This window comes from Excalfactoria chinensis, chromosome 2, assembly GCF_039878825.1.
Source record: "Excalfactoria chinensis isolate bCotChi1 chromosome 2, bCotChi1.hap2, whole genome shotgun sequence".
Taxonomy (NCBI): domain Eukaryota; kingdom Metazoa; phylum Chordata; class Aves; order Galliformes; family Phasianidae; genus Excalfactoria; species Excalfactoria chinensis.
Genome location: NC_092826.1, coordinates 133,660,253 through 133,680,659, shown reverse-complemented (window position 1 = coordinate 133,680,659; position 20,407 = coordinate 133,660,253). Strand labels below are relative to the sequence as shown.

Genomic DNA, 20,407 nt, shown 5'->3' with positions numbered 1-20,407 from the left:
AGAGTTTTAAGAATAGTTTCTTGGGTTCTTCTTATGTGTATTTTGTATCTTTAAAGCTATAGTGCTTGCTGTTTTGCATCTAAAATGGAATGTGTTAAAAATGAAGTTTCATTTATCTGCATGAAGTATTTTAGAGCCTAAACCCGGTTTAGATTTGCAGTGAGATTTCACATGTGGTTGGATGTTCTTGCTTTAATCCAGCTGTAATCTTAAGAGGATGTTGACGAACCCGTGTTGCTGAAATAGATTGCTGTTCTTTAGTTCATATAATCATAGGAAGATTTCAGTTGGAAGAAACCTACGTAGTCTGCCCTATAGACTTGTATGTGTAGTTACAAGAAGAATCTTTTCAATAAAGTGATTGTAACTTTGAATCTTTAATTTTGTCTGGCAAAACAACACATAGTTTTCTGTAATTGGATTTTAAATGTTACTGCAGAGAGAGAAATTGTAGAGGGTGTTTTATCTCCTGTAGGTTGCTGCAGGTACACTTTTGTCTTTCTAAAATCAGAAGGTCTATTATTTATCTTTTTTCAGGCATAAATTGTTTTTGTATTTGCAGAATGTTTGCGTAAGGTATGAACTGACAGCATCATTTAATAATTACCCGTATCCAGCTGCACAGACACCTTTTTAGTCATGTATTTAGAGACTTGATGAATCCAATGGAAAGATAAGGCACGGCCATGCAGTTAAAAACCTGCCAGTATAGTGGTCTCAGTTCAGTTATTGAATACCCACTCACCTGTTTTTAACGATGTGTCTACTTTATGCTTTGCACAGGGTTATTTGAGAGCAATAGTAGGTTATTAAAAGCCTCTTTGCAAACAAAGCAGATATATTGCAAAGGAAGCAATCAGGCATCCACAGCAATTTCTTATTTGTGGAAACCGGTATGTAAAGAACACTGCCACCAAAAACTCTCACTTAACAAGTTTCAACACTACCAGAGAACAAATGCATTAAAATATACTAATCTGTCAAAATTCTCTGTCTCTTGGTAACCACTGCTCAGCTTTCTGTACTGTAGGCTTGCACCTGATTCACTTTTTATTCTCATCAGGAAATTGTTTAACAGCTTGGTGTCTTCTTTGGTACTTGGCCAGTTAAGGAATAGAGACAACTGAAGATTTAGAACTTGTCTTTAAAAATTATGCATATAGAAATTGTGCGTTTAAAAATTATTGTAACCCTTGAGTGAATTACTAATTGTCCAGCTTGTGCTTTTGTAGCTAGATTGAAATCCATGCTGTGCAAACTGCATGGCTGTCCAAGCAGCTTTTACTGATGGCTGGATGAGCAAGAAGTCTTGTGAAAAAATAAGCAGCTACTCAAACACTTCCAAAGTTTACATTTCTCAACTTTCAGTGACTTCGCTCTGCAATGTAAATGTTATTGTAACGTTAGAGCTTTTTGAGCAGTTTCCTCTCCTTTTCTTGAAAGTAAAAGCTCACTTTACCGTGAGCACCTTGTGCAGTGGTATCATAACCACTGGAGGGCTTTGCAGCTGGAAACTTCTCAGTTCCCCTGCTTTAAGAACAGTGGTGGCTTTCTGAACCCAGAGAGCTGATGCTGTCGTGTGCTGTCAGGGACATTCAGACAGAGGTATTCTATCCCCAAATCAGTCTTTGTCCTTTCTGAAAAGTGAAGACTTGACCCTTGTAGCCTTTCACAGTTGAGAATGGGATGTTGCAATCCATTTGCTCTCACAGTAGGTATGATTGGACAGTCAGCAAGCAACCAGTTTGGTTATACATGCAGTAATATTTTATCAGTGCTGAAAATCTTTCCTTGTGCAGACTTTGCTGTTGCAGCTTTGGCAGCGTAGCAGACTTGATTTGCTAGAACACAAAAGTTGTGTTGGCAGGCAGCTGAATCTTGGAGCGACAGAACCGGAGAGTGGGAAATTGGGAACAACACCTGAGAATCTGAAGTGAGGGGTTTCCCTCGATTGGTTTTTGAATATCTGCTGCAAACATGGAAAGTTGGAAACATTGTTAAGCACTTCAACAGAAGCAGGGATCAGGAAAACAGTGACAGCTGCAGAATTCAAATCTGAACATCATTGTGTTCAGACCTAAGCTGAGTCTTGTATACCAACTATATTGTCTTTCTCCATTTTCTGCTTAGATTTGCATTTATTCAGTGACATTAATGTGACAGAGGAAGAGGATATTCATAGGATCACAGAACTGTAGGGGTTGGACAGGACCTCTGGAGCTCATCTAATCCAACTCCCTGCTAAAGCAGAACCACAGGAAAGCATCCAGACAGGTTTTGAATATCTCCTGAGAAGGAAACTCCACTACTGCTCTGAGCAGCCTGTGCCAGTGCCCTGAGAAGATTTTTTCATGTTGAGATCTTGTTTTCCAGTTGTACCCATTGCCCCTCATTCTGTCACTGGGCACCACTGACAGCCAGGACCCATCCACTTGTCTACAATTCTTTGCATTTAGAATTAGATTACATCAAGTAGAGATAATACAGCTGTTTCACGATATATTAGCATTAGTTTAGTTATATGACAGGGAATCCACTAGAAGAACTATCATTTTTATGGTTTTTGGTTCCTTTTGGACTTGAACTTGCTGGTTTCTGTTTACATGGCTCTGCAAAGGATGTCTTTGCACCTTTAAGAGACTGACTCTGAAGCTGGAGATTTTAGTTGAGCGCGCTCAACAACTTCACTTGTACTGAATTCAACCATCTCCAGTTCTCTTTCCTTAGTCTTGCATACTGAAGTGAACAAGCAAGTTGTGCATTCATTTTGCTGAAGAACATAAGAACTGCCTTTGAAATATAATGTTAGATTTCTTATCTTAAGCAGTCTGCGGTCTTTTGAAGACACCGGATTTCTGAGAAGGTTCATATTTGTTTTGTCAAACTCAGTTTCATCTTCGATGTTTGGGAAGGTAGTATCCACATTTAGGTTCCACCACCGAAGTAATAAAAATCTACTATTATACTTGGAAATTTGAATCCATGTGAGCTTTTCACAGCAGTGAACAGATCAGATCCTGAACTCTTAAATCTGCACATAAGGTTCCTTCCAACTCTCACGATACTGTGATACTGTGATACAGAGTTGTAAATGAAAAGCTAATTATTAGTTTTTTCTTTCTGTTTTTATGCCAACCCTCCCCTTTGCTTGTTGTCCTTTTAATTAAGATCCTCTTTGAATTGTAAGTGAAACTGATAGTTCGTGGAACTTACTTCCTTACTTATGAGTGTAGATGTAAGCTCTTCTGAATCTGTTTTCTGACATGGTTATTCAGCCTGACAGTCCCTTTGTGTACTGGTTCATTTAGCATAACCAATTATCTTTTGATTACAAATAGCTATGTTGGTAGTAACCTTGTAAATATATGTCTAGTACTAAAAGACTACCAAAATGTGGTATTTTAACTCTAAATCTTTAGGAAGGAAAAGTGTGTATTGATTGATTGTGATATTTATTGGGTCATAATGTATTTAAATTTTCTTTAATGCATATGTTAGTGATTGTTTACCGTGATAAAGTGCATAGAGGTCTCTGCAAGGAGTTCTGCATGGAAAGAATTACCTCATGTCACTGGTCACTCCTCAATTAAAAGTTCCATTAGCAGATGATTCCTGCTTCTGGTTTGTGTACTGATTGCATTTTATTGCCTCTAAATCAGGTTCCTAGACAGGGAATAAATAAACAGCTAGAGTGTGTGGTAATGGTATCCTGATCTTTTTTCATGGTTGGAAACACCTACATCCATTTAAATCAATTAAGTTTGGAATATTTACTGAAATTCTTTATTGGATTTGAACTCTCTTTGAAAGTGACTATTTTCACTGCTATTATAATACAGATTTATCTTAGAAACCCATCCAGAGGTTAGTCACATAGCAGTGAGCGTTCCAATTGTTCTGAAGATTGAAACTTAAATAAGGAGGAGATGTCTACCTTTTATCTTCAGTTCTTATTAAATTATGTTTAAATTTGAGTCAAGAAAATCTATAAAGCATTTACAGGAACTTCAGTAGCGAATGATTAAGTTATCCAGTACCTATAACCCTTCTCTATCCCAAATGATACTGGTTGCAGTTCATGCTGTATATGTAGACTAAGTTACAGAGGTAACTGATGATCTTTATCAAAATTTCTGAAACACTCAATTTTGGTAATAAAATTTCATGTAATAAAATTGTGTTCTAAGTTCTTAGAATAAAATTATTTGAATGACTTGACACTTTGAAATTGGAAATGAACTCAAGGTTGTTAAAACTGTTATGCACCAACAGTGTCCCTGCTTTTAAATAGTGATGTGTTCATGAGTCAGTCCTGAGTTCATTTTATGCTCATCTTATTCCTGTAATCAGTTTTGGATCTGTACATTGAGCAGAGCAAAGCTGGCAGGCAAAGCCCTTCACTCACAACTATGCCTTTGTCACCCAAGATGTTCCGAGTTGCTAGGGACGCGTGCTTGTTGACTTTCAGATTCCCAGTGAGTGGGAAATCAAAAGTAATAGGAGTTGCACATCGCTTGAGTTGTTTCTGAAAATGTGTGTGTGTGTATATATATATATATATATATATATATATATATATATATATATTTTAGAAGCTGAGAATACTGACACAGCTGCAGGAGGTGTGAACAAAGCTCTCTCATAGGCATCTTGCTGTAGGAATGTGAACTCCTTTATAAAAAACAGTAGTTGAATGATAAGTGTGCTGAGTATTGTTGCAGTCATATAGAGAAGTTACTGTACTTGATTATCCATTACTGATGTGATACGATGTGATACAAATATTCATAGCATCATAGAAATACCCAGGTTGAAAAAGACCTTGAAGATCATCAAGTCCAACCACAGCCTAACCATAGTACCCTAACCCTAAAAACCCTTTGCTAAATCATATCCCTGAGCACCACATCCAAACGGCTCTTAAACACATCCAGGGATGGCGATTCAACCACCTCCCTGGGGAGCCTATTCCAGTGCTTAACTACCCTTTCTGTAAAGAAGTGCTTCGTAGTATCCAACCTAAACTTGCCCTGGTGCAACTTGAGGCCATTTCCCCTCGTCCTGTCACATGTCACTAGTGAGAAAAGACCTGCCCCACTCTCACTGTAAGAACCTTTCAGGTACTGGAAGAGTGCGATAAGGTCTCCCCTCAGCCTCCTTTTCCCCAGACTAAACAGCCCCAGCTTCCTCAGCCTCTCCTCATAGGGCTGATTCTCCAAGCCCTTCACAAGCTTTGTTGCCCTTCTCTGGACCTGCTCCAGTACCTCCATGTGTTTCCTGTGCTGAGGTGCCCAAACTGGACACAGTACTCGAGGTGAGGCCTCACCAATGCTGAGTACAGGGGCAGGATGACTTCCTTAGTCCTGCTTACCACACCATTCCTGATACAAGCCAGGATGCCATTGGCCCTCTTGGCCACCTGTGCACACTGCTGGCTCATATGCAGCCGACTGTCCATCAGCACACCAAGGTCCCTTTCCTTCTGGGAGCTTTCCAGCCACACCTCCCCAAGCCTGTAGGGTTGCCTGGGGTTGTTGTGACCAAAATGCAGGACCTGACACTTGGGGTCCTGCATTTTGGTCACATAATGCTGTTGTGGAGCTCAGGGAACTGAGAAAGTAACTTAGAGTTATCAAACAGTAGACATACTGCATCGTGGCATGCATTTAATAGAAGTAATTTTAGTTTCCTGTTTTGCCATATCAGTTTGATTTTGCCAACTTTAAAGGGTGTAATTGAGTCTACCTTTAAGAAAATTATTTTACCTTAAAATTACTAAACAGTAACTTGAAAAATGCTTCAAGAATGTGGGCACATGTCAGTTTTTACTTATCTTATGTTTTTAGTTTTATCTTTTTTGTTTGCTGGCCACAAAGCATTTTTGACTATGGTGAAATATTTATAGAATATAAATAATGCAGTAGAAGGAAGTGGTAATGGTTTTGCCATTCTTTTACCATTTTAATTAATGGTTCTGTACAGCTTTGAAGATCTATTGCGCTCTGTAAGTGCTAAGTATTATTTAATAGTAACTGTTTAAAATGACTGAAATACAAGGGGTTGAGGTCTCGAGGGCTGATTAGGGAAGTAACTGAATTGGAGCCCTATCATTTACTGCTTCAGCCCTTAAGCCCTGCATCTTTCTAGGGGTGTGACTGTACTGGTGTTTAGGATCTAACACACAGTTCTGGGCTGTGAAGGACTAATGTAGGTGGGAACAGTGGTTAATTAGTTTTACCAAGAAAGAGTTTAGTTGAAATGATAAAAGAGAAAATTAATTGCACACCTGAAAGTGTAAGTAAAAACATTAAGGCTGCTTCACACTCACAAAGGTTTAGTTGGTTCACCTGGGAAGCTGTTTACACAACTGGAACTTCGTTCAGCATGTTGTAGTGTCCTGTTCCCTCTCCTGTGTAATGCTGATGTGTGTGTATGTTTGTAGGAAGTGATTTGATGCTCTGAACTTTGTCCAGTTTTAAAGAAGGAGGTAGATACACCTAAACAGGTTCGCCGTGGGACCTGTAGTGCTTGGATAATGTTGTGGTACCATGCCACAGTCCCACTCAGATATAGTTCTTGTTATGCTGAAAGCAAGGAAGAGCCCTCTGAGCCCTGAGAACTGCATGCTGCATATTTCTACCTGCATAGACTCATAGAATCACAAGATTGGAAAGGACCTACAAGATCATCTGGTCCAACTGTCCTCCCACAACCTGCCTTAGTAGGTGCTGCCTACAGCTGAGATGCACTCGAGTTGCTGAGATGCCTATATTCTGAAAGCTGTTTGCCTGAGCTGTTCCCTGTTCCTGACATCACAGATAATTAACAAATGAATTCAGAGTATTTTTAAGTATCTCAACATAATACCCTCATATTCCTCAGTTTAGACTATCAAATTATCATCCATGTTGCTGAAACGAGTAAAGAGTTTTGTAACTAGTCAGACAATATTGCAGTCAGTTTTAATTGAACCAGACTGTACAAATGCTTTACTGTAGCTGTAACCAGTTAATCTTGTTAAAAAGGGAAACTTCAGATTTCGGACCGTGTGCTTTGTGTGTGAAATCGGAACTTAATGACCACAGTGGGCTTTTTTATTTTGTTGTTGTTTTTATAGTCATCTGATGTGTTCTACGAACATTCATGATGCAGGAGAAGGAAAATATCTGAAGTTCCTTTAACTGAAAGCTTCTGTAAACTAACCTCTGTGTGAGTTTGAAATAGTACTGGGAAATCCAGATTGGCCCTTTCAGCAAAACACAGCTTTTCAGCTGAGGAGCTCATTGTTTGAACTGGAAGGGACCTTTAAAGGCCATCTGGCCCAACTCCCTGTGGTGAGCAGGGATGCCTACAGCTCCATCAGGTGCTCGGAGTCCCATCCGGCCTGACCTTGATGGTGTCACCTAGGAGCACTGCATTGCTTGTACAGCTGCTCCTGATGCAGACATAGAATCAGAGGATGGTCTGGATTGGCTGGGGCTTTCATGTTGAAGCTCATCCATCTCCACAGCTGGTTATCTCTAAGGGGTGGTCGTGCTTCCCCACCTGTAGATGTTTCTGTTGCAGATGTCCAGTTCAGAGAGCTGGATGGGCAGGAAACAGCTCAAAACTGGGTAACAGTAGCTCCCAAGGCAATTTGTTAAGGGAATACGAGAGAAGGAGTGGATCTCTCCCCTTAAATCTGTCATCCTGGCTGCACCTTGGAGGCTGGAGTTCATGATTTTATTTACCAGCTTTTTACTGACCTTTTTTTTCTTTGACTTTATTAGGGCAGCTTGACTTTTATACTAATTAAAACATTACTCTTCGTCTTTTTCCCAAAAATAATTTGCTTCTAACCCTGCAATTACTTAACTAAAAGGAGCGGTAGTAATTAAAGATATTTTCAAGTTGCAAAACTTAGTTTATTTAAAAATGCTTTCTATAGTTTTTAGATGAAGTTATAAATGTTCGCTTTGGAATTACCTGAAGATTAATAGTGATGCATTTCAAAAGCATTATTTTTTTATTGATTCTTAATGTAGTAAATTACTGAAGTTATTTGGCAGCAAACAGAAATAGCCAGTGATGTTGTTCACATTTATTTTCCTGATAGCGTCACGATTTGCATTAATTGCATTGCAGCTGCACTCACTTATATTAAAAAGCTTCTACTATAATTAATCCTTTTTATTTCAAATCATTTTGGCACAATTTCTAGCAATAAACACTCATAAAAGACGGACACTTGAAAAATAACATACAAGTTTCTTCAATATACCTATTGCTGTTTTTTTCCTGACGCGGAATTATTGATAGGCTTCTAGGATCAAGTGTTGCGAGCGGCTGGGACTTAAGACCAGTTTGAAAAATGCTAAGTGGATTATTTTGCATAAAAAATAGACAGGTTTTGAATTTGTGTAATTAACCTGTGTTTAGAAAATACCTTGATTTATGTCTACATTTGTATTTCAGTTGCATACATTATGGAAATTTAATTTATAATCCATTTAGCTGATGTGATCATAGTTTTTAGTGCTATCATTTATTAGTCCTTGTATATTAAATGCTCTAAAGGCTTAAACCTGCCTTGTGTAAAAAATTGCACCTCTGCATTTACATTTTATGAGTCATAGATGGAATCCCATTTTAAATCTGGGTAGCTTTGATATATTTAAGGAATTACAATAGCTTTATTGTTACTAATGCAGGAACAGCAAACACTGACCTTATACATTGCAAATTAATGATTTATCCCTCTAGTTTGCTTTTAAAGTCAACTATACAAATGAGGATTTCGACTTTACACCTTGAATAAATCATATAGCTCTAAATATAATGCAGCCTTTGGCTTTGAACTCGTTATTATCAATTCTTTCTGCAAGGTCTAACTCACCTCAGAGAATTGTTCTTTCAAAAGTTTTAAGAAATTGTGTATATTTTTCTTGAAGTCTTTGGAATATCATTTAGTGATTACAGCAGATTATTCTTTCTTTTCCTTTATGTTCATTGTGCTGTCCTGATTTATGTATTTATTAAGCTTGCAGCAGGCTAAGGGGAATTAAGTAATGCCAAAATATAGGTTACGCAGAGAACAAACAGCGGTGCTGTGTTGATGATGCTTTTCCTGATCAGTCCGGCTGTGATAGTACTGATAGCATAAAAATCTGCGGTGCAGTGTGGCAAATAAGGTGGACAATAGGAAAGGCCATAAGTAGGCGATGCATTTTAGGGGTTTCTTGAAAGGAAAAGTCTTTTATGTTTGTTCTACTCGTGTAAGCTTTCTCTAAATGTGGTCATGTTTGCATTTCCTATCTATGAAGTTTCCATCTCTCCTTTTTTGAAGAGTTTCTCTAAATGTCTTTATCCAGTTGTGAATGATTATGTGTAAAATGTGTAAAGTTGGTTCGTTGTACACTGAAGTGTAATATATTTATGTACACCAAATCAGCTGAGTATTTCTGTGATCTTGTCTGTTTTCAGTAATCCCTGAGGAAGGTTTAACTTTACATTAAAAATACACATGTTCTCCTTCATGAATACTGCAAGTTCAGCTCAGACTCATTTCTGAATCAGTAGTTGTTTGGCAGCATAACAGTACCAGGTGTAGGAAGAACGAGACATATAGTACAGGTGTGACAAGTTCTCCACTTGGACGTAAGCAGGTGTACCATCATTCATCTAAATATGCAGCAATGAATTTGTAAAAGCTGTTTTTTTTGGTTGTTAAAGAAGCAAAGCTTTTCTTGCAGAGTACAACTTGTGCTCTTCCAATTTGCCATAATACTTTGGACACAAAGATCAATGGTAAGTAAGTGGTGACCTTGCATTTTAAGTCATCTCATCATTAATTTGTGAAACTTTGGAGCTTTCTATTTCACAAAGATGTTCAAGTTTCAAAACTAAGTTGAAACTTTTAAGATTACTGCAATATCTGTGCTATTGCTATACTTAGAAGATCCAATTTGGGCACCAAATAACTGAGCTGAGAAATAGACAACGGCATTTGTAATTCTTGCATGTATCACAGTGAAATGTAATGTGCTTTTAATCGCTTTGCTTTTCAGGCTCTTTATGAAAATATGCTGGTGGAGCTGCCCTTTGCTAGTTTTTTCCTCTCAAAATTGCTGGGGACAAGTGCTGATGTTGACATTCATCATTTAGCCTCATTGGATCCAGAAATGTACAAAAACTTGCTTTTCCTCAAGAGTTATGAAGGAGATGTAGAAGAACTTGGGCTAAACTTCACTGTGGTAAACAATGACCTCGGGGAAGCACAGGTAAGGAGTGGCTTTGGGGTTGATTGGTTTTTTTTTCTCTTCAATGTATGGCTGATGAAATATTAACTTCTCTACTAATTTATTTTCATTTTGAAAGTGATAAGGAGTAACTGCTACAGATGCTGTCTGTTGTGAGGCATCTGTAGGATTCTGAACCAGTGTTTGAAGTAGGAAATAATGCATTTTATACTTTGGAACTGTACTTTTGACAGTGATAGAAGGGTCTGGCAGTTTAATAAATAATAGTGATGTTATTTGATTCCACTTCAGACAGTTGCAGAAGTTAGATGATAAGTAGACTATAGAAGAACTATTTGGTTTTGGAATTGGAGTTAGAAGCCGCTGCTTTTAAATAACAGCGATCTCTTGTGAGATATGGGTGGTTTCAGCTGTTACCAGTACTCAGAGGAGAGGGTCTGGAATGGAACTTCAATGTTTAGAGAAAATCTTTTTCATTTTTCTGGGGGAATGGGCCACCAGTGAGTCAGAGGAGTGGAATTCACTGCTTCTAGAAGTGGTTAGTTAGGTCCATAAGTTTGAGTCTGTAGTGCGCTTGCATTTTGCAACTAGACTATGGCCTACTTACTCTGTTGTGAAGGCTAATGATCACTTATACGTTGCTTGAAAAGCATGCCAACGTGTGGTTAATACAGCTAATCTCCTTTGTCACGCTCCTCCTTTGACTGTTGAGAATTTACAATTGGTGTGCTTGCGGACTGCTTTCAATGCTCTTTAATTAATATTTGAGTCAAATAGTAGATCTGACGACATTGTGATGTGCAGCAGCATCCTGGTTCAGGCCTTTTTCCTTGTGAAATAAATAAAAGCTGTAAAAGTGAGAATCGAGTTGTCTTTGGGTTGCAGTCTGGCTGAGGAAGGCTTGGTCTAGGCATGCTTGCACATCATTAGTACCACTGAGATGCAGCAGCGAATCTTTGCAATTGTGATGTTGAGTTCTTTTATTGCTGTTTAAATCATAGCCAAATTGCTGTCCAGGACTTGTCCTCACAGCATCAGGCTTAGACTTGGTCTTTACTTTTCCCGTTACCAATTTCCTGCCATTTAGGAAGCTCTTAAAACGTGGATTGTATTGCAATTTTATAATAATAGCCTCAGATTTTGGGTTCCTGGATCATCACAGAGAGTTGATTGTAAGTGGCTGAATTATTATACTGAAATCATTTCTCTGCTATAGGTGCATCTGGTTATTGGGTTGCAAAGCATACAAGATGACAGTTTCTAGTGTAAACAAGGACTTTCTTGTTGGGAGGGGAGGTCTGTTACTGTGTGTATTCTGTATCTTCATTTACATAAATCCAATTTAGTTAATATCTTCTGTAAAAATGGTAATTTCCGTACTATGTATGTCCACTACATACATCCTCAAAAACTCAGCCGTACCAGCAAGTTAGAACCAACCTCAACAAGAAAGGTAGAAGGACACAGGAAAGTGAAGTGGCTCAGAAATAACACACAAGGAGATCCAGGACAGACATGATGCCAGCGGCATCTACTGCCATAAAACTTGTAATAAGTGTGTACTTGCCTTTAGTTACTTGGCATAACCTTAAAAGTTAAATGTAATAGTGAATTTTGGAGTAACTAAGTGAAACATAAGTTAAATGAAGTACTTCGGTTTATACTTAGAGAGAGGACACTATAGTCTTGAAGTATTAACTGTCTTTTCATGAAACTGTATCTTAGTGTAGTTTGATACAACTAATTGGTTCTTTTCAGTATCTTCTATGTTTTAATGTAACAAGTTGCTTCTTCTATTTCATTTCATTATCTTAATAAACCTTGTGGATAAATACTCTGTCTGGTATTTGACTCGTAACCATTGCATACTAATTGATTGTGTCAAGGTAATGCTAATTCACTTTGGGAAAAGAGCTTAATTTGGCACTCCTTATGTTGAATGTACATTATCTCCAGTTTTCATCTAAACAACCACTTTAGTGACTAGTGAATTAGTGCTCGATAAATGCATCATAAATCTATCATTGTAAGTAGCCATCTGTGTGACAGTGTCCATCCAGCAGTTGTGGCACAAAAGCATTATCTACAATGAAAGACGCATTCAGAAGGGGCTATATTGCCTGTCAGTGGTAGAAGGTAGAATTTCTATTACCAGAGTATTGATTCCAATCCTGTAATGTGCTTTTAGATCCCATTAAACAATTGTCAAAGTGCATTCACCAGAAGTTGAAAATGGTACTTAATAATTTGCACATTAGACCTGTTAATTAGGGGAGCTCTGCCATCAACCTTACCTTCCAACACTAGATAGCTTTAATTTTTGATGAAGAACCATCTAATGCAGTGATACCAGCCTAGTTTTCATCTGCTAGATCAGCTGTATAAAATGGCAGCAAGTAAAAAGTCTCAAAAGGACTATGAGACAGCAGTTTCTGTGAAGTCCAGAGTGTAGAAGTTGATGTCAGGACATGGTTGGCTTTTTAAAGCAGATGTGAATGCTATTTTTGTTACTGGAAGTATTTTAACAAATGAAAGTTGAGTTCTTTGCCTTTAAATTTCCACAGGAGATGGTTGTGAAGTCTTAAAAATAACCACAGAAGTTTCTTTTGTGGTGGTTTCGTTATGAGGATACAGTGGGTTGGATGGATGATAATGGAGGTCTTTTGAGAATAAGAATGTTTAAATTGAGGCTGATCATATTCAGACAGATTTATAATGCTTATAGCAGTTGCATTCTTAGACATTCAAGTTTCCTTCCTGGGACTCCTGCTTTAACATCTGGAAGGGAGATGATAGGGAAAGGTGGGACATTTATCTACATGTTTCCAGAATGGGGAAAAACTTCAGTGATGGTGTGAAAGGGGAAAAAACAACAAAGAGTGATTGGAGGCCAAGAGAAAAGAAGAATGTTTTCATCTGTGCTAAAAACAGGCTTGTAAGAGTTCTTGACTTTATTTAATAGAGCGAATGCTTTTTGAAGTTATGTAGGTTACTTGTCTTAAGTACTCAGATGTAAAGAAAAGTTCTTCATACTTCAGAATGCCTAGGTGACATGGCCCTTATTCTTTCATAAATATTTCACTCCCTTACTATTCTCTTATTCTCCATGAGCCTGGGAAGCCAGTTGCCACATCTGTGCAAGAGTTACGTTAGTTTGCTAGTAGAGTTACCACTGATTGCCCCTAAAGACATTGCAAAGCAGCTTTGCATGGTAGATAATTATCAGCGAACCAGAAGATAAATCTCCTGAATTCATTCTGCCCGAATGGTATTTTCTGCTGTTTCTCTTTGTGTGTATGTGTATGTATTTCTGTTTTATCCTTGTGTTCAAAGTAGTGGATGCAAGTCAAACGTGTGTCCGAACTGTTCACTTGAAATGCAACCGTACAGAAATTGTGTATATATTTATTATTTTTACAAACTGTAATGGTCATACTCTAAATAGGAATACAGATGTAAGCTGTGTGCAGTTTCTGGAAGCATGAATTTGCAGTAACATATCATTGACTTCATAGCCTTGAAAGTTTTAGGTGGTAATAAGAAGTGTACGCAACAGTAATGGAGGTGTCTGTAACCTTGAGTCAGAGGCTAAAAGCAGAACTTCTTTCCATGCTCCTGAAAAAACGAAGTAAAATTAGAAGAGAAGTAAACCATCTTTCCTAGCAGATTTTAACAAATATGATACTTTTCTATCCAATGTTATTATCTTCTTTATTTTGAAGACACATTCCGTGAGTTTGGAATAAAATTCAGCGTTGTATGGTATTGTCTGAATTATCCAAACACCTAAATATGTATAATTCAGTTGCTTTTAAAAATGCGTTATTTTGGTAAGGAACAAAATTAAAGTGGGATATACGTTTTAATTTAGATCTACACGATAGAAAATAAAGTGATGGCAAAAGGATTTGCATTTTGGGAAGCCTCTGTTCCATCCTGTACCTGTGTGCTGTTGCTTTGCACCATCTAGTGGTAGAAGGTGGATGGATGAAAAGCAAAACATGCTGATAGAACTTTAAAGACACAGTAGCTTGTGTTGTGGTCTTTTTGAATAGGAAATCCTTACCTGGCATTCTTGACTTTAGAAATTGAATAGGATAATAGGAAAATTAAACACTGAATGCATTTTTCCTTTAATCCACTGTGACGATACCGCTGTTACAATGCAAGCATATGCTTGGGTTTGTTTCCTTTATCTGCTAACCTGCAAGGTTAAACTCATCAGTGGATTTATCGAGTAAAAGGCAGGAATCTCTGAACAGAATTCTGTAGCCTGTGTTATCTGGGAGGTCATATTCACAGATCTCAATGTTCTCTTTTGGCCTTTAAAGCCTATGAATCAGAACAAGTGTGAATGCTCAGGGGAGCTGTGTTTTTCTTTAGTACTGAAAGAGCTCGTGTTATTGGGTAGTGTGTCGCAAAAGAAAAACTATTCCTGGGCTTAATTCTCTATACCCTAAAGAAAGGGTTATTATTCCAGGCTGAAATGCACTACCTGAAAAATAAAAATAAGTAAATCCCTGTCTCTGCAGGGTGGAAAGCCAAGCACTTTTGTGAAGGGTTCCAAAGGTGACTGTATTGCAGCTTTTCAGTTACTTAATCCTTTCAGTACTCTAATAGTCTGTTTAGATTGGGCTGCTATTCAGCAAAATTATCCTCATGTAGTAAAGAGTAGAATAGGTAAAAACCAGTGGCATTTTGATAACAATTACTGTTTATGCCTAAATGTAATTACAATAGGTTTGTTTTCCTTTGTTTTTCTCCATTACTTTTTTCCATGCTACCTATTGTAATTGCAAGCATGGTTGGCAGTTGCATGAAGCAGCATTTGCTGCTTCATTCCTAGGTCTGAAGCTTTAAAGCCACACAATTTGCTCTCATGAGTAAACAGAAACTAAATGCCTTTATAACTTGTTTTTTTCTTTTGAGTTGAATATCCTGGAATATATTCTAGTACATTTTAAAGATGTAAATCATGTACTAGAATGCCTTGCCGTTCAGTTTTCCAGTTACATGGGATTAAAGTTTATCAGGGTGATGAAGCCTGTTTGCAGGTTTGTGTTTGTGTTTGCAGGTGGTTGAGCTGAAGCCGGGTGGGAAGGACATTCCTGTGACCAGCGCTAACCGAATCGCCTACATTCACCTGGTGGCAGACTACAGGCTGAACAAACAGATCCGACAGCACTGTCTGGCTTTCCGTCAGGGATTGGCCAATGTTGTGAATCTGGAATGGCTACGGATGTTTGATCAACAGGAAATACAGGTACTCCTGCTTTAAACTGCAGAAAACATGCTTTAAACTGCAAATATCGCTTTTTATTATTATTATTATTATTGCCTCTAATACAGTTGTCTGATTTCCTTCACTGTTAGGTTTTGATCTCTGGTGCCCAGGTTCCTATTAGTTTGGATGACCTGAAATCTTTCACAAATTATTCAGGTCTGTATGTTTTATGTGAGGTAAAGTAAATGAATAAATAAATATCTGTTATGACTGATAAGGTATAGGTCAATTTACTTCTTACGCTAGTGTTTTTTTAAATAAGCTTGTAGGGTCTGCTTTAATCAGTGCCATGAGGCAGATGTTTAGTTTATTTTTTTTTTTGTATGCTTACTTTTAAGTAATTATAAAGGAGTAGAGGATGTGTAATTCCTTTTCCAAATGAGTGTTAGTCAGAGATTGTGTCTGGTTGCCCTGAATATAAGTCTGCAAATGACTTGGTCATTTATTTCTCAGACATCCCAAAGAGAGAATTCATACTTATTCCTTGTGAGAAAATGTAAGGTATCTTCATTCTTCTCTGAATTTACCATGAATACAATCAAAACCGTTAGCTTTCTTAGTGGTTAAGAAGCTGAAAGAGAGAGTAGCCATGGGTAAGCAATGAATGAGACAATAGAAATGCAGTCATTGAAGATACCTTTAAATGACAGGGTTATCCTTGTGAACCTTGTGATGTTGAGATTTTCTGCAAAGTTTTCAAACTTGTTGGTTATGTTTTCTGAAGGGTTTATTTCTTGCATAAAACTGCTCTGTCTATAAATCCCTTAAATCTCTTTATAGGTGGCTATGCAGCAGACCATCCTGTAATAAAGACGTTCTGGAGAGTTGTAGAAAGGTTCACTGATGAGGAGAAACGCAAACTACTCAAGTTTGTAACGAGCTGCTCTCGGCCACCTCTTCTGGGGTTTAAGGTATGTGTCATCCTGACTTCTTAGCCAGTTTCTCTCAGCATTACAGCTTTCAATACAGGCTCTTCTGTAGATTTACTGGGCAAGAATTAGGCCAATTACTTGCACGGTACTTGTGGTTTGAGTTACCCTAAGATTTGTTCACATGGGTTATCTAAGTCTTTTGTTAACATGGCTTAACCAACAAACTAGGGAGTTAACCAGGAAGTGGGTAATTGCTACTAGCAGACTGTGACAGTGTGATGTTTACACCCACACCCACACCATTCCACTTTTTTTAAAGTTAATGCACATTGAGATTGAACAGTTCAGTTTGAAGGGACCTTCAAGAATCATCGAGCCCGACACCTTCCCCTCCCTCAGAAGGGAGCAATGAGGTCACCTCTCAGCTTTTTCCCCTCCAGACTAGACAAACCAGACTAGGGAATGTCATGACATTCATGGCTTATGCACAGCACAGCCTGGCTTTGTATCATTTAAGAATTTGGAACTCTCACTGCTAGACTCAGAATAACATTTGCTAAGGCTAATTAAAGTTTAATAAGCTTAAAAAATGTGATTGTTACAGACAAAAAAAAATAAATCATTAAAGCATAGTTGAGAATTGTTAAGTTCAAATTGGGTCACGTAATAAATTGATGATACTTTTTACTTCCAAACTATTGCAATTTCCTGCTGTGCTGTATTTAATTATGCAAAAAATTGTGCCCTTGGCGTGACATTTCGTATTAGAACTTCATTTTTCCATTTTTAAAGCTAAAATAGAGGAATTCAATTAGCATTTTGAAAGGAACACTAAAAATTGCAGCATTTTAGCCATGAAACACTTTTTTTTTTTTTTAAGGCCTCCATTTGAGTAATAATTTAGCTTAGAATCTCATTGACCTTCTGCCTTTGGAGCTGGGCTGGTTTTTTCAGTTTCTAACATCAGAAGTGTTCTACTTCAGGCAAGCATTTGATCAAATGAATGCTTTGTTGCCAGGAGAAGCAGTGCTTTAGAGTAACAAATACCTTTCTCACTATGGTCTTTCTCGGAAGAAAGGAGTCCTACTTATTGAAACAAAATGTTACATGCAGGATTACATGCAAGGGACAAAAGTCTGTTCTTCACACCTATGGTTAATCATATCACAAAAATAGTCAGGATTTGACAAATGTGTATCATTACAGTGTCCTGTGATTGTGCACATCTGTTTCATCCCATTAACAGCTGGATGATTTTCTAATCACTGTATGAAGAAACAGAATAATTTCTGTAAAAAAAAGTTAGTTCTTCATTTGAAGAATATATATTTCTGCTTGATTCAGAGTTGTAGACGGCACTAGTGGAAACAGTTTTGTAATCTTACACATGGACAGGTCTACTCAAGTCATTAGTTCTCCTTGCCTTAAAATTAATTTTAGGCTTAGTGAAAGATCAGCTCAGACAGAAATCCCTTCAGAGCAAGAAAGGCCTTTAACCTGAGCCATGTATAGTATCAGACAGTTGAATTAAATGAAGAAAATGGTCATGTATTTTGGTGGGTAGAAGTAAAGCAAAGGCGACATCTGCTTGAAGAATTTATTTGTTATACCTGGAGTATTCTAACAGTCTAATGCTCTGGAACATAGAAAGGATAAGTTTGATCGTGGGTTGTTTATTTGTTTAGGAGTTTGGTGGTGTTTGTGGGTTTGGATGTCAGAGAAAAGAACTTGGTGTAGTAATACAACTTTTTACAGTCTGGTCATATGCATTTGGTAGGGCCTTGTAAGAAGAGTCTGAAGTTCTTGATCCTTTGTTTTTCTCAAATACAACTATGGTTTTATGCATGCTGCTTTATGATTTCTACTTCATATTTCACTGTTTTGTAGTGTCACGTATTTGCAGAACAGAGTGCGTGGACAGTAACATATTGGTGTTTTTCCTTAGAACTAGGTAAATGGCTTTGTGTTCTGTTAGCTATCTCATCCCCATCAAAATTCATTGGGAGAGGCATTACCCAATTCAAGAGGGCTTTTGTGGTCATCAGGAATGAAAGAAAATGCTATTTGAATATGTCATTGTGACAGTCTTTAATCTAATGATTTATTTCCTAGAAAACTATGGCAGCTGTTACGGGTTAGCTTTTGGCATTTATTTGGGGACAATGTGGGACAGCTATATGTGGGACAGCTCGCATGACTGGAATGTTGTCATGGAGGGCTATGTCCTTTTTAGGAAAGATCGGCTAGCAAGGCGGGGTGGTGGAGTTGCTCTTTATGTGAGAGAGCAACTAGAATGTATTGAACTCCACCTGGGGGAGAGTGATGTAGCAGTCGAGAGCTTGTGGGTGAGAATCAAGGGCCAGGCTGGTAAGGGGGACACTGTAGTGGGTGTGTACTACAGGCCTCCTGATCAGGAAGAGGAGGTTGATGAGGCCTTCCGTAGCCAACTGGAAGTAGCATCACGCTCCCGGGCGTTGGTACTTTTGGGGGATTTCAATTATCCAGATATTTGCTGGACGACCAATATGGCCAAGCATGCGCGGTCCAGACAATTCTTGCAGTGTATTGAAGATAACTTTCTAATGCAGATGGTCGAGGTACCGACGCGGGGCGGGGTGCTGCTGGACCTTATTCTCACCAACAAGGAAGGACTCGTTAAGGAAGTAAAAGTCGGGGGTAACTTGGGTTGTAGCGACCATGAGATGGTGGAGTTCGAGATCCTGAGCGGAGGAAGCAAAACAAAAAGTAGGATTGCTACCCTGGACTTCAGGAGAGCCAACTTTGATCTCCTCCGGGACTTACTTGGGGCCATCCCATGGGCCAGGGTGCTAGAAGGCAAGGGGGCCTGTGAGAGCTGGCTAGCATTCAAACGGCTCCTCTTCCAGGCTCAGGATCGGTGCGTCCCTGTAACTAAGAAGTCAGGAAAAGGTGCCAGGAGACCTGCGTGGATGAGTAAGGAACTCATGTGCAAGCTCCGCAGAAAGAAGAAAGTACACGATATGTGGAAAAAGGGTCTGGCCACTTGGGAACAATATAAGAATGTAGTCAGGGACTGCCGAGATGCGACCAGGAAGGCTAAAGCCCACCTGGAGCTGAGTCTAGCTAAGGAGATAAAGGATAATAAAAAAGGGTTTTTTAAGTACATTAACAGCAAAAGGAAGGCTAGGGAGAATGTGGGCCCCATACTAAGTGAGGGGGGTGTTCTGGTAACGGGGGATGCTGAGAAGGCGGAAATACTGAACGCCTTCTTTGCCTCTGTCTTTAGTGAAAGGGCTCTCCCCCAGGAATCCCAGTCCCCGGTGGTTGATGAGAGAATCTGGGGAATGGGAGATTTCCCTTTAGTCAGGGAAGAGGTGGTCCGTGAGTGCTTAGGAAACATTAATGTCCATAAATCCATGGGACCTGATGGGGTGCACCCGCGGGTGCTGAGAGAGCTGGTGGAGGTTATTGCTAAGCCGCTCTCTGTAATTTTTCAAAGGTCTTGGAGAACTGGGGAGGTGCCTGAAGACTGGAGGATGGCCAATGTCACCCCAGTCTTCAAAAAGGGCAAGAAGGATGACCCGGGTAATTATAGGCCAGTCAGCCTCACCTCTGTCCCAGGGAAGGTGATGGAACAGCTTGTGCTGGATGCCATCTCCAGACAACTGGGAGAAAAGGAGGTTATCAGTAGTACTCAGCATGGGTTCACCAAGGGGAGGTCGTGCTCGACCAACCTGGTGGCCTTTTATGAAGATGTCACTAGCTGGGTGGACGGGGGGAGAGCGGTAGATGTAGTCTACCTTGATTTCAGTAAGGCTTTTGATACGGTCCCCCATGACATCCTTATAACAAAGCTGAGGAAGTATGGGATAGATGAGTGGACGGTGAAGTGGATCGAGAATTGGCTGACTGGCAGAGTGCAGAGGGTTGTCGTTGGCGGTGCGGTGTCTGGCTGGAGGCCTGTGACTAGTGGTGTCCCCCAGGGGTCTGTGCTGGGTCCAGTCTTGTTCAACATCTTCATCAACGACCTTGAT

The 20,407-nt window shown here is 39.0% G+C and overlaps 1 protein-coding gene across 1 annotated transcript in view; it reads left to right on the top strand.

Annotated features, from left to right (window-relative positions):
• The window catches only part of UBE3C (ubiquitin protein ligase E3C), a 66,555-nt gene that overhangs the window by 41,582 nt on the left and 4,566 nt on the right, over positions 1 to 20,407 (top strand). The window contains exons 19-22 of the mRNA XM_072328897.1: positions 10,047 to 10,259; positions 15,313 to 15,501; positions 15,612 to 15,678; positions 16,303 to 16,433. Coding sequence (XP_072184998.1) covers positions 10,047 to 10,259; positions 15,313 to 15,501; positions 15,612 to 15,678; positions 16,303 to 16,433 — 600 coding nt within the window. The remainder of the gene's footprint in view (positions 1 to 10,046; positions 10,260 to 15,312; positions 15,502 to 15,611; positions 15,679 to 16,302; positions 16,434 to 20,407) is intronic.